The sequence below is a fragment of the Trypanosoma cruzi genome, genomic scaffold (assembly GCF_000209065.1).
Source record: "Trypanosoma cruzi strain CL Brener 1047053516833 genomic scaffold, whole genome shotgun sequence".
Classification (NCBI taxonomy): domain Eukaryota; phylum Euglenozoa; class Kinetoplastea; order Trypanosomatida; family Trypanosomatidae; genus Trypanosoma; species Trypanosoma cruzi.
The window spans coordinates 41,843-54,713 of record NW_001849357.1 but is presented as its reverse complement, the minus strand read 5'-3'; the positions used below and the strand labels follow the sequence as shown (position 1 = coordinate 54,713).

The 12,871-nt window shown below is 46.7% G+C and overlaps 8 protein-coding genes across 8 annotated transcripts, besides 26 other annotated features; all 8 read right to left on the bottom strand.

Annotated features, from left to right (window-relative positions):
• Nucleotides 1-8,593: a sequence feature (heterozygous, non-Esmeraldo-like haplotype).
• Tc00.1047053503987.70 (hypothetical protein, conserved) lies at nt 15-734 on the bottom strand (the record flags this gene model as incomplete). The annotated part of the gene is made up of 1 exon (XM_802305.1): nt 15-734. The coding sequence occupies one exon, from the start codon at nt 732-734 to the stop codon at nt 15-17; it is 720 nt and encodes a 239-aa protein (XP_807398.1).
• Nucleotides 1,026-1,047: a sequence feature (AT_rich).
• Nucleotides 1,203-1,553, bottom strand: Tc00.1047053503987.60 (hypothetical protein, conserved; the record flags this gene model as incomplete). Its single annotated transcript, XM_802304.1, has 1 exon — nt 1,203-1,553. One exon carries the CDS (start codon nt 1,551-1,553, stop codon nt 1,203-1,205), a length of 351 nt encoding a protein of 116 aa, XP_807397.1.
• Nucleotides 2,083-3,804, bottom strand: Tc00.1047053503987.50 (hypothetical protein, conserved; the record flags this gene model as incomplete). Its single annotated transcript, XM_802303.1, has 1 exon — nt 2,083-3,804. One exon carries the CDS (start codon nt 3,802-3,804, stop codon nt 2,083-2,085), a length of 1,722 nt encoding a protein of 573 aa, XP_807396.1.
• Nucleotides 4,314-4,343: a sequence feature (AT_rich).
• Nucleotides 4,611-4,633: a sequence feature (AT_rich).
• Tc00.1047053503987.39 (hypothetical protein, conserved) lies at nt 4,948-5,145 on the bottom strand (the record flags this gene model as incomplete). The annotated part of the gene is made up of 1 exon (XM_802306.1): nt 4,948-5,145. The coding sequence occupies one exon, from the start codon at nt 5,143-5,145 to the stop codon at nt 4,948-4,950; it is 198 nt and encodes a 65-aa protein (XP_807399.1).
• Nucleotides 5,258-5,286: a microsatellite.
• Nucleotides 5,336-5,375: a microsatellite.
• Nucleotides 5,513-5,533: a microsatellite.
• Nucleotides 5,559-5,611: a sequence feature (GA-rich).
• Nucleotides 5,746-5,770: a microsatellite.
• Nucleotides 5,896-5,978: a sequence feature (T-rich).
• Tc00.1047053503987.30 (hypothetical protein, conserved) lies at nt 6,004-7,164 on the bottom strand (the record flags this gene model as incomplete). Its single annotated transcript, XM_802302.1, has 1 exon — nt 6,004-7,164. One exon carries the CDS (start codon nt 7,162-7,164, stop codon nt 6,004-6,006), a length of 1,161 nt encoding a protein of 386 aa, XP_807395.1.
• Nucleotides 6,969-7,008: a microsatellite.
• Nucleotides 7,141-7,196: a microsatellite.
• Tc00.1047053503987.20 (calpain-like cysteine peptidase, putative) lies at nt 7,479-8,330 on the bottom strand (the record flags this gene model as incomplete). Its single annotated transcript, XM_802301.1, has 1 exon — nt 7,479-8,330. One exon carries the CDS (start codon nt 8,328-8,330, stop codon nt 7,479-7,481), a length of 852 nt encoding a protein of 283 aa, XP_807394.1.
• Nucleotides 8,335-8,400: a sequence feature (GA-rich).
• Nucleotides 8,594-8,714: a sequence feature (areas merged during assembly that could not be assigned to a particular haplotype. This can correspond to areas where the two haplotypes were merged or to regions with more than two copies in the genome that were merged during assembly.).
• Nucleotides 8,656-8,675: a microsatellite.
• Nucleotides 8,684-8,707: a microsatellite.
• Nucleotides 8,715-12,871: a sequence feature (heterozygous, non-Esmeraldo-like haplotype).
• Nucleotides 8,894-8,919: a microsatellite.
• Tc00.1047053503987.10 (COP-coated vesicle membrane protein p24 precursor, putative) lies at nt 9,341-10,003 on the bottom strand (the record flags this gene model as incomplete). Its single annotated transcript, XM_802300.1, has 1 exon — nt 9,341-10,003. The coding sequence occupies one exon, from the start codon at nt 10,001-10,003 to the stop codon at nt 9,341-9,343; it is 663 nt and encodes a 220-aa protein (XP_807393.1).
• Nucleotides 10,108-10,153: a sequence feature (A-rich).
• Nucleotides 10,224-10,276: a sequence feature (T-rich).
• Nucleotides 10,568-10,588: a sequence feature (AT_rich).
• Nucleotides 10,622-10,659: a microsatellite.
• Nucleotides 10,981-11,017: a microsatellite.
• Nucleotides 11,755-11,779: a microsatellite.
• Nucleotides 11,896-11,934: a microsatellite.
• Nucleotides 12,132-12,170: a sequence feature (A-rich).
• Tc00.1047053503987.4 (ras-related protein rab-2a, putative) lies at nt 12,512-12,871 on the bottom strand (the record flags this gene model as incomplete). The annotated part of the gene is made up of 1 exon (XM_802307.1): nt 12,512-12,871. A coding segment is annotated over one exon (360 nt), but the record flags the coding sequence as incomplete, so codon positions are not given.

The window sequence follows — 12,871 nt, the reverse complement described above, 5'->3', positions numbered from 1 at the left end:
GGCATCTTCGTTCTTCATTTGTTTCGACTCCTCATTTTACCCCGTTTAACGTTTAGTGGAACTGCATCCATCAGGTCCATATTATTTAGGTCTATCTCCCGTCGGGCCGCACTTTCAACTGCCTCCGTTTCCACGTACTTTCCCTGAAAGGCCACCACCTCTGCGGGGTTGGCGCATTTGCTATACCCTTCTAACAACTCGGCATTTACATCAAAAAAGCTATCTCCCCACGAAAAATACGACAAGACGCACCTTGCGTCCTCCATGCGGCCAGCAATGGCAAGAGCCCCTGCCAATGCCTCCGCACAGTTCAGCTTTGATGGCCGACCGTAATTGACGGGATTGGCGGCAATTAACAGCGGCAACAATCGTGGAGCACCCATCTTCATCTGCCGCCATGGCACTGCGTGTAGCTGCTTCCATGAACAGTCTACCACCGCAGCACCAAACTGGGCAATGATATCCACATCGGCAGGGCTCATGAACTCTGTGGCTGTGGGTGTAAGAACAACCCCATGAAAGGGTTCCCGCAGCTTTAAAAGACGCAGTGCATTTTGACGATATAGACGCCGACCAGAGCAGGCATCAGGATCGCACTGCTCAAAGTCCCACATCGCCAACGGCACGCTACAGGGATTTGTACATGGCTCGCGGCTGCAAAATCCGCCTCGTTGTGCACCTTTCCAGCCCTTCTGCCCTTCATCTCTGCGAGGGTGGCCTTTTGTCTTTCCCATGCGTGTATGCACTCTCCTAAAAAAAAAAATACTACAACCAATACGTATATCAGAGAAATAAAGCCAACAGAAATTATTAAGAAGATTCAAAAGAGATTGGTGGCATAAAGAGTAAAGGGGAAAAAAAGCATTTGTTTAAACCTAAGTAATAAAGCACAACTATTTCAATCTTCTCCGCCTGTTTAGTGTGGGTGCAAGAAAAATTGTATGATACGCTGAGAAGTTTCATAAAGTGTTCTCCTTAGAACGAGGGTAATCAGAAATCCGCCAATTATTCATCAGACCACACCGTTATATATATATATATATATTACGGTTGTGAGAATTCAGCTCCATTGTCAACCACTCCTCATCGAACGTAAAAAAGAGTGACTTCCATTCAAATGTTTATACGATTACGTGACACAAATCATCAGATGTCCAATCAAAAGCAGCAGCGGAACCAAAAATAAAGCAAAAAACACTTCATTAATACCTTCGATTGATTCGCTTCAACCCCTTCCTCGCTGCCGGTAACGCAGCATTGTCCCCGTTATTCTCCGCCCTCTCCATATTTACAGAAGCATTCACGGCTTCCTTCTCTTTTTGCTCGTTTGGAGACAACACCGCCTGCTCCTTAGCCGCCGACTCTTTGCGCTCACGTTTCATTTCACCCATTGTGAGATTCTCCTTCGCCTCGCCAAATATGTCCTCCGCATTGCGCTCCGCACGACTGCGCTTGGAACGCATGCGTTTCGCGAGGTACTCATCCCTTTCCTTCTCTAGGCGGAGAAGGTGCTCCACATACTTCTGGCGCTTCACGCGATGCTTCTTCGCCATTCCTGCGGCGGATACGACAATAGAGCAACGGCCCTCCGGCTAAAGTTTAGGTTTCCTCCTTTTCTTCCGGCCCCTTTTGTGTAACACCATAGTTAAAAGAAAAAAAAAAACATAGAGACTTCACCGCAAAAACCCGTGGTAGCGGCAACATGATTAGTAAAAGTGACAGTAACAGGAACAGATTTAAAGAAGACTGGAGTCCAACATTTACAAAGAAACGGATCAAAGGCAAAGGCAAAGGCACAGACACAATGTCGTTATCCTACATCGGCTCACAACACTTTACATGAGATGCACTAGGCGTAGTCTAATTACATAAGGCACATTCATGAGCAAATTAGTGGCGAGTTCGTTTCTCTCACCGTGTCCTACTCTCCCCTGATAAACAGCCAACAACACACACACACACAATAAAAAAAGGGGGAAAAGTTGCGCCTTTCGCCCTTTCCTTTTTTTTTTTTAATTCATTTCTCAGCCATTAAATGCCCACTACATTTCAGTGCCCTTCACCACCACCAAGCAATTTGTCTCATAGGAAGAATTCATCGTCCTGGTCCGATTCTTTCTCTGTCTCGGGGCCTTGTTTCACTTCCTTGCCCCGCACTGTCTCAACCGGGGGATGAGAACGCCACATAACCGGCTTCCCACGTCGCCGCACAACGGGTGCCTGTGAACGTTGAAGAGCTCGCTTGTTGCGCTCCTCTCTTTCTGTTGACTGCCGTTCCAATTGAATCACTCGAGCCCGGTGACGGCGTTCCTTGTCTCGCATCTTGATGACACTCATAATGAGAGACTGTTCTATGCCGTTTTCGGGGTTGTTGATATAGTGTATGTACTCGTCTATCTTGGTTTCAATGATAGTAAGCATCTCCACAGGCCACATGTTGGCGCTGGCCTCACCGTCACTCTGTCCTTCAACCCCTCCTCCACCAGGTGCTGTTTCAGAGATATTCCGGTCCTTCTTCTTGCCTTTGGCTTTGGGAGAAAGCGCAGCCTGAGAGCTTCTACTACGTGCACTGAGTGGTTTTTGTCTCACTGCACTCCGCATTTTATCCTCAAGTCCCTCGCCATCTTCGGGGCGACGCGGAGAAACCGAATGCTGAGTAATGCATCGAAATATATCTGTCACAGCACGCTCAATGAGCTTTTTTAGTACCTCTTGCCTCATCACAGGTTCAGCTTTATTCCTCCTGGAAGAGACAATGTCCTTCTTACCGCGTGCAGCTTCAAGCCCCGCGTCAGCGCCGTCCTCAGTGTTCTCCAAATCCGCTAAGCGCTCCTCTAGTTGTTTCAAACGTTCCTGTGCCTCCTTGATCCTTGTCGCCAGCGACTCCATCTGCGCATGTCGCTGCCGCATCATAGTGGTCATTTCTTCCTGCTCATGAAAATATTCCATGGCGACACGCTCCAGCTCTTCCTCTAGTTCTTGACTGTTTTGAATAAGAAACAAGTTACCCTCTTCGACGTTAATAAAAATGTCGAGTATCTGATCCGGTTCTGTAAAGTACATTGGGATGCGCTCCTGTGGGTACTCTTTGTCCAGCACTGCACGTACTTCCTCTACAGAAAGTGCCTCCACCTCTTTTTTAATAGATTCGGTTGCCTCCACCTGTCGCTTCTGTGCTTCGGCCTCAAGTTCTTGGTGTAATTTCTCCAGTTGGGCTTCAATTGGCACCTGCTCCCCCTCCTCTTCTTCCAATGACCCATCGTTTTTTTCGTCGTTGTGCCTCTCTTCCCGAAGACCACCTCGTTTCTGACGTTCAGCAAAAACCACTGGCTGGTGAGATTCACGTCGAGCCTCAGCCTTTTGCATCGCCACCATTAGTTCCTCTGCCCGGCGTGTGTACTCCGCCTCGGCCTCGCGCAAAATCACTTCACTGGCATCGTTCACACGAAGACTACAGAGAACATCGTAGAACCACTGGGGTACCGTGATGCTGTCCATAAACTCCTTATACTCCTTACACAGCTCCAACTGGATTTCTGTCTTGCGCATGTCTTGTTCCATATGACTAATTTGTGCTGAGAGCTTTTTGATGTCGATAAGACGCTCCAACTTGGCTTTGCTCTCAATCTCTGCTCGTCTTACGGCAGCATCCTGTTCCAAATTGCTATGTTTAAGAAAATTGTTAAATTTCTCCTCTGTGCTGGCAAGCTGCTCCTGCTGTTGACGAACCCGCTTCTCCGCACGATCCATTTCCTCCTCCAAATGACGGATCTCAGCCTCCTTGTTTGCAAGATCAAGCCGCATGAGACCCACTTCCCGTTTCTTGGCGATAAATGTTTCCCTGCTGTGAGTCTCCTTAATTTCTACCGTTCGCGGGCCACGCCCGATGCGACGCACCAAAGGAGACTTTAAAACACCTCCGCGAATAGAAATCTTCTCCGTTTCCGTATTCCTTGTTCTGCTCGCCGTGAAAGTGCCTTGAGTTCATTCACCATCATGGCATCATCACTCTTGATAGCTTCGGCAATTGTCTGTGTGTTGCCCGGTTCATTTCCCGGCACAGGGAGGTCATCGCTTTTCTCCCTGAATGGGTTGTTTGACGACAGTGCCGTGCCCCGTTGCATTGCCTCCCCCCGCCCAAAACGTAAAGAGAAAAAGAATGTGCCACCTAAACCTTTTCTTCGCTTATTTCCGTTATTGTTTCTTCCTTCTCAGCCAACCCGGCTCCTCCTTGTTCTCCGAAATTGCCGTCGCTGTTGCTGCCACCGTCTCCCCTTATTTATGTCAATGAAGCTCACTGGCGTAAAAAGCTGAAAAATAATAAAAAATAAAAGAAAAAAAAAGAATGCGTGACAAAGTAGAGGCACTTGATAGCGCCGAAACGGCACGCATTGAGGGTGTAGAATACAAGCAAAAAGAAGTTAAAAAAAAAAAAAAAAACATGAAACACGGCACTCCCTCAACCAATGACACATGCAAACTGAGAGAAGAAATGAGAAACAAGGGAAAGAAGGATTTCCGTCCCTCTCCCCCGCCCCCTTCTTCCTTGCGGTTGAAAATCCCCCTACCAACCATCCCCACCCTCCACTTCCTAGCCGATAAACCTTCAGATAAATATATATATATATATATAGCACCTCCTGTGTCGAGGCTCAACCCGGCAAGTTGGTGAGGAATGTGTCGAGGAAAGAAAGCACGCCTCATCCTCCCGCCTTGAGAAGCAATCCCACTCTCAACTCCAACCAGAATCAACACATGCACACATGTGCCTACTCCGCACAATCACAGTGTCGCCCCAAGAGTGCGTTCACCACGTACATATTCCCACTTTATACCCTCGTGTTGCTTTTTCTATGAAGGCCACTCCTCCCTCTCCACGTTTCCTCGCTTCACCTTCTGTGTTGTTGTTTCTCCATGTCCATTCCACTGGTGCTTGCTTCACTCCATTCAGGAAGGTGGCGAGCACAGCGGGGGCGTCCGGTTCTTCTGTGGTGGCTGCTGTGATTGCTGTTGCCGCTGTTGTCGTTTTACTTCGTAGTCCGCGGAGTCGAAAAACTGTTTCTCCTGCGGTTGCTGCACGCCACGAAGACGTGGATCACGTTTCTTCGGCATATTAACGCCCGGAGGCGCCCCGCTAGTGGACATTTTTTTTTTGTTATTGTTGTTTTTGTGCGTTTTTCTGCGCCTAAAGTCCCCAGCAATGACAGTTCAAAACGAGATAACTCTGTATTGCACTGATACCCACACGCACACACACAGAGAGAGAGAGAGAGAGAGAAAGGGAGAAAAAAAAAAGGATACAAGAGATAGAGAAGAAAGTACAGCCGGGCAGAGTTAACAACAACAACAACAAAAATAATAATAATAATAATAATTTCCGCAGATTCCGCATAGAAGGGAAATTATGACTGCCTCTACTGACAAAACTCCACTTTTTCTCAGACGATATCACCAACAGTAATCACACATGTTCGTCTTTGGCACACACGCACTCCCGCACCGTCTCTCTCTCTTTTTTTTTTTTTTTTTTTTTCATTCGTTCATCCACAAATATTTGTTCTCTCGCTCTCACTTTCACTCTCACTCTCACTCTCGCTTTCTCACTTTCTTTTCATACATGTTTTACTTTAGTTTTCTTCCCCAAAAGAAGGAAAAGAGAAAAGAGAAATGCAACTCCGGTGTTGGCAGCAACCACTGAAGCAATAAAAATAATACCGAGTCCATTCAAACACCTGAAATCAACACAAAAAAAAAAAAAAGAAAAAAAGAAGGATTTTTAGATATCATTTCAAACATCTCTCTCAGGGCAAATTGGCTCGCACAACTGACGCTCGTCCATTGCCATTTCAACGGATCCTCTCTTCCTTACGGCGCAAGTTGTCGCGTTTCCCGTTCAAAAAAAAAAAAAAAAAAAAACAAGGAAAAAGACAAATGTGGAAAAAGGGAAAAAAAAAAAAAAGGAAAAAAAGAAAAAAAAAGGGGAAAAATATTAACGGTGGGCAGCTACAAATCAATGCCAATTGATTCCAGTCCGCCCTCGTCGTCATCGTCTCCTTCCTCGCTGTCGCTGGAAGAAAAAGTACTTTTGGAAACCGAGAACCACGGCTGTGGGTCTTTTTCACCGTGCACCACTTCCTTCGCAACGATGGGTTCTTCACTTTTTCCGCCAATCTTTTTAATCGCTTCTTCCCGCCGCCTGGATATGCTCTCCTGCCACTTCTCGTAACGCTGAATGCGGCCCAGCTCCGCAGCAATGCTCGCTTCTGTCCCAATGCACACAGCTGTGACCAACGCCTCAATTTTTGGCAGTGGCGTCTTCACTGAACTCCTATTAACATCATTGCCGCCACAGAGACGTAGTTCCAACTCCGCCAGCTCACGCACCTCACGCACGACATTCATCATGGCTTCCTCCTCCTCGTCCATCAAACGCGTGCAAAAATCCCGAACAGCTGTTTTAGAGATGACTTTTAGTGCATCAGAGTCCTGCACACTGTAGTGTTGAGCATAGGGGAAATCCGTGTTCCCAGACTGATACACGCGAATACGCCGGTCGATATCCAAATGCAGGACGTAGTTCTCTTCAAGAGCAACACTGCATATTTTTTCCAAAACCTCCACTGCACGCAACTCGCTTGTCGCATACAAGTTACGCTGAAGCTTGTTCTCCTTATTTAAACGATGCGTGGCAAGGAAGCTAGCACCACCTCTACCGTCATACTCGAGAGAAGCATTCATCCGCTCCCCCAGGTATCCAGCAAAGGCAAGGCACGCGGAGCAATCCAGGTAGGCGTAGGACGGTCCATGAATAAGAAATCGTGGATCCTTCAAAATGGCCGCGGAAGCTGACATAACGTCAGTCAGAGTAAAGAGAAAAATGACAAAAGGCATAAACTTTTGATTAAGGAAAGAAAAGAGTAAAAAGAAAAACCACATGGCTCCAAGCTTTTCCAAAATTTCTCCTTTTATTGTGTTTTCTTTTGTTTTTGTTTTTTGTTTTATTTTTGTGCTGCTCTCTGCAGACGCCCATCCAAAAAGGGGATAATACAAGAAAAAAATGGCAAAAAAAAAAGAAAAAGAGGTACGGTGTTTAAAGCAAAGTTCACACAAATTCATGCCTCTCAAAGAAATAAAATAAAGACATACAGAGATACATGCAAACATGCATTTTTATACATATATGCGTATACATATACCTCACACCGCGGGTGCCACACGTTTCTCTCCACCCATAAAACCAGCGGAAATAATGGAACATTATTTCCTTCTTTTCCCCTTCTTTTCTTTTTCCCCCGCCTCATACATATATATATATGTTTTTGTTTTTTTGAGGAGTGTCTTTTCCTTCACAGCAGCCGCGCCCCCCTCTAAGCGGCGCAGAGTCTTACATGAGCCAGTAAAGTACGCATGGCATCCCTTGAAATGAGTCTTTTTCTTCTTCTTCCTCAGCTGAGATCGTTGTCCGCCTCCGGAATTTCTCAAGCAGTGGTCGAGGCATGCTCCTGTTTTTCTTCACCCTCTTCTCCACGCTCCTCACTATGAACAAAGATCCAGTAATTTTCATCTGTCAATGGGCCCTTAAGACTCCTTGTAAACTTATTGCAGCAGACCTCATACTCCGGTCCAAAGTCGTTGTAAAAGACTGCCTTTGTGCTTGCCAGTGGGACATTGGTGTGGTTGTGGCGGATCACCAAGACGGCGTCCCCTTTCACAGGCCTGTCACGCATGTCCTCACAATACTCGGGGTTCGAGAAATCCGCCACCCACATCGTCTCCGCGGAGTTGCCGTCCGGTGAAAAAAACACATCTTGATACTTTCCTGTCACCTTTGACGCGCTATGAGGCCCTTTGTGCTCTGAGGCAAGCGAAAGCGGGTTATCACACAGCTCTGGCACGGTCATAATAAAAAACGGCTGCCCGTAGTGCACCACGTCCTCCTCCTCGGGTGGTGGAGCAATCATATCTGTGGGGCCGGTAGGCGCCGGGGCCAATAAAAAACAATTGCGCAAAGTCGGACCGCTGGCTGGTGCTGTGGAACAGACAACACGCCACCCTGTGGGTTTTAGCGCGCGATCCTCTAAGTCAAGCGAAATAAAGCCAAGTGTTTCAGCATTTTGTAGCATTACTGGAGTGTAAAAGTGTAGAAAGCCGTCGTCATGCATGGGGGACAAGTGATATGGCGTGTTGTGGTGCTTCACCTTGGCCAATATGAGCTGCGTCTCACGTGCGGCATCCACGACGCCACCATTACGACCCTCCATGAGGCGTCTGCGATCCCGCATGTACGCCTCCTCCTCAAACCAGTTGCCCAGCAGAACTCTCCTGGGCATTTTTTCTCGCTGCTTCTTTTCCCGCTCCTTTTTCCTCCCTCTCTCTCTCTATTCTTCTTCTCTTCCCCCCCGTGGCTGACCGCTCCGCTCGTTTGACTGAACACACACGTATTCCCCTCTTTTCTTGCTTGTTTCTTATGCCGTTCCCTGGCCTACGCGCCCCTTTCCCGGTAGTTGTGCGCCTCCCTGTCGGCGTGTGCAGATGACACGATGAACGGGGGTGAATCCGTCCACAGCTCTGGTGCGTGTGTGCGCGCAGGCCGCCAACAAAAAAAAAAAAAAAAAGAAACGGAGAAATGCTGTTTTTATACACGACAGAAGCAAAAATAATAATAATAATAATAACCAACATGAAAACAAAACAAAACAAAACAAAAAAAGAAATGGTGGTGAGTGTATGACATGCATTGGAGGTTAATAATAATAAGCCGCACGCGTGTGTGCGCTCTTTTACGCCGCATCACATGCATTCAGCGCTGCAATGCGATCAAAGTACTGTACCATAAAAGATGTAGTCACACGCATACGAAAAATATGGAAGAACACAAAATTCAGTGGAATACAAAAAAAAAAAAAAAAAAAAAAAAAACTGCTGTCGCCCAAAGAAATCCACGTGCCCCCTGCCCCCCTCTCCACTCCTGGTCCGCCCATTCCCAGCCAAGCCATCATTCTGTTTCCAACATCTTCTTCTGCTTCCTCATTCATTCAAGGGAATGTACGGAAGTAAACCGAAGATGCACATATTTATATATACATGAGGAGATGAATGTTGTGTAACAAAATGTAAATAAAGAGAGAGAGAGAGAGAGGGCTTACTGTACAGCTGATGGGAAAATAACTAGTTTTTCTCTTTTTCTTCATTGCTTTGGTCTCACCAAATTGTTTGCCCCTTCCTCCTTCTACAATTCGTTGTGCCTACAAAGGAAATTTTAATAATGCACGGAATAAATTCAAAAATTCCGCCACGCATATCTTCTCATCACTCCCTCCCTCCCTTCCTTCATGCCCCCCTATACCACTCTTCGCTTATTGAAGATGCGCTTTAGGTACCACACATTGCCCGCACCCATGAACGCAATAATTAATATTTCTATCGCTGACCAGACAACAACACGCGTGTTTGCCACCTCCGTTGTCGCGCGGTGCACACGCTCACGACCCCTGAGATACCGCTGCACCTCCTGCACCTCACGCAGTCCTTGCTGAATACGCATGAGGGATCGTTCTAACGGATCCGGTCCTGTATTCGGCTTGCCATTATTCCTCTCCATCCCCGAGTCCCCAACTGTTATGGAGAACGCCACCACTTTCTGGGTGATGGTACTCATCTTGTTAGAAAAGCAAAAGCGGTGGCGACCGGGCGTGCGTGTCTTGAAGAGCACACGTCCCTCCGTCTCGCGGAGGGCGTCCCAGATATGACTGTTGTCCGGCCCATAGATGACAGCGTCGATGTCAAGCACGCCACCAAATGTCACCATGTAGTGAAGAAACACCTTCACTCCAACGCCATGAATGTCCTCCACAAAGCACTCCTCTTTGTTCGCAGGCACCATAATAGACACGGCACCATCATCTGCACGAGTCGGCGTCATCACACAGCTGAGCAGCAGAAGCAAAAAGCAAAGCCCGTGTCTGCGAAGCGTGGGAAGTGCGGGGTGCGGAATGCCTCTCATGTGTCCGAATGTTCCTTTGCGTTCCGAGAGAAATGGTCAAAACGGCTCCGTTCACTAATTGCAGCCTATTCCTTTGGTCTGTCTGCGTGTGTGTGTGTGTGTTGTTCTCTTTTTTTTACTTTTCTTCTCTTTTTTTTTTTTTCCTTTTTTACCGCACTATTACTATTACTATTATTTATTGTGGACACGTGTGCTTGCGTGTGTTTTCAACTGTGCGTCAAAAAAGAAAAAAAAAGGCAAAAACGAAAGCAGTTGCGACAACAACAACAAAAAAATCCGTAAAACATTCCACGTGCACATATGCGGGCAGACCACCAACCTGCCGTCCCCCTTTTCCCCCCGCCTCTCACTAAAAAATGTTTGTTTAGAAAAAAGGAAAAAAAAAAAAGGTGGGGGGCAGGGCTGTTCTCCGCGTTCCTCCGCTCTTCGCATGAATGTCCGCGGCTCTCGGTGTGGACTGCACCGCCACAATGAAACACACAAAAGGACAAAAGCCCAAGGCCAATGCACATGCACAGAAAGTAAGAAATTCACGGACAGGGAGAAAGCAAAAAGAAACAAAACAAAAAATAAATAAATAAATAAGATCCCAACCGCTGCTGACATACTCATACGTGGATATATATATATATACTTATAAATACATATGTGTATATTCTTCCTGGAAACCCATTCCATCGTGAAGACACGTGTCGCCATTACCACCATCATTTAATCTCCTTTCCCCTCTCATCTGGTTCCCCGCTTTTTCCCCTCTCCTCCCTTCGCGCCCCAAACACAGACACGCAGGGATCCGCAGATTAGAATCCACGTGCACACTTACATGCACACAACGTCTAGCCTTCTACCTTCGTAACGCCATACCACCTTCAATTCCATTACAGAGGGCTGCAGCAGAACGACAACTGTTGTTGTCGTTGTTTCTTCTCGCGTCACTTCTCGTAGGTTCGTGGGGCGCGGGTGAGGCAGAAGCAAAAATATACTCACGCACGCACGCAAACACACACACACACAAAAAAAAAAAAAAGAAGCGTCAAAAGTAACCGGAAGAACGTCAGCTTTCAATAGCGTGCAAACTATACCCCCGCCTCCAGAATACAGGAGAAAGAGAAAAACAAAAGGGTACTTCGCGTGTCTCCCTCCATCCTCTCAGGAGGGCGGTGCCACGCCATGTCAAAAAAAAAAAAAAAGACTCGCGCCCATCCCCTTTTATTTTCCTTTACTTCTTCTGTTAATTCCCGCGGGAATCGTTGCGGCGGTGTGAATTGCAGCGCCACCCACGGCCGTCCTCCTGCTGCCTCCTCCCCTCACGTCCTTCACTCCTCCCAACCCACCAACCGACGCCCCACAACTTTATTTCTCCCCTTCTTTTCTTCTCTGCGCGGCCTCACACACACACACACACTTTCAGTCGCATTTGCAAAAAAACATCGTTGTTTCCATTCTTTTTTTTTTTTGTTTGTTTGCTTTTATTCTGCTCGTCTCCTTATATGTAATCCTTGCTCCAACACCACCGCCCACTGCCCCCTTCTTGGACACATACACACAGAGAGAGAGAGAGAGACGCAGTCACAAAGGGAAAAAAGTGAGAATGAAGGGAACAGTGTCTCAGTGTGAGTCCAAACAAAAAGCCCCGCTTTATTCACACGTGTCTTTCCCTTTACGTACATACATAAATACAGATGCATAACTTTATATATTTATACCACTCGGCACATGTGCATTCTGTGTGTGCAGACATCGTCCGGCGCAAGAAAAAAAAAAAAAAAAAAAGAATGAAACCAAAAGAAACCAAAACCAACAAAAAAAACACACGCATGCCAAATGTAAAAAAGCACACATACACACGCAAAAGAAGACGATAGCAGTCAGCACCTTCTCCACATTTTCTGTATATACAAATATATATATATATATATATATATATATATGCATTCATGCCCTATATAATGTCGCTTTCATTGGATCCAAACACGCACAAAAGGAATGAAGTTGCTACATGAACAAATATGAAAAAGCATTTCGCCATTTTGTAAGCATAGACACAAAATGTTCGTCTCTACTAAACCGCACCTTTTTCCTTTTCTTTTTTCCTTCTTTTTTAAAACAAAAATGTCTCGTTTAACTCTTTCTTTTTTTTTTTTTTTTTTCCCTCTCCTTTCCTTTCATCTGCTTTGATACTACTTGAATGTGTTCAGCCATATTTTTTTTTCTCCCCCTTAATTTTTCTTCTTGTTTTTTTTTTTTGGTTTCTCCTCCGTTCTTTCATTTGGCCGTACGCTCAACAGCTATCTTCTTGCATGCGCGCATATGTACGACTGCGTATTGTTTGTCTGCCTTCCCTCTACCTCCCGGCACCCAGCTGCACCCTTCTTGCAGTCCCTCCTCCCCCACGCGTGAGCAGTGCGGAGCCGGACACAAACACTTCAAGTGTGCACATGTCACTTAAGTGAGAAGGAAAAACGGCGAATTTAAAAAAATTAGTCCGTCACGGAATGAATAAAACTATCAACAAGGGCATTGGTTGGAGCTGCCTCCTCGCGTCGCAGGAGTGACGGCCGCAGCCGCAGGCGAAGGCTTACCCGACACCACGGATAGGTCCACAACACCGCTCTGCACATTCTCGTAAATCATCATGGCGGTCTTCATAAAGGCGTCATCCACATTTTGCGCCGTCTTGGCGCTTGTCTCCATAAACACCAGGTTGTTCTTCCTGGCGAAACTCTCTCCCTCCTCCCGCGACACCTGTCGCTTGGCCTCTAAGTCACATTTGTTCCCAATTAACATAATAACAATGGCGGTATTGGCGTTCGCTTTCGCGTCCTCCAGCCACGTCTGAAGGTGTGTGAATGTCTCGCGACGTGTGAC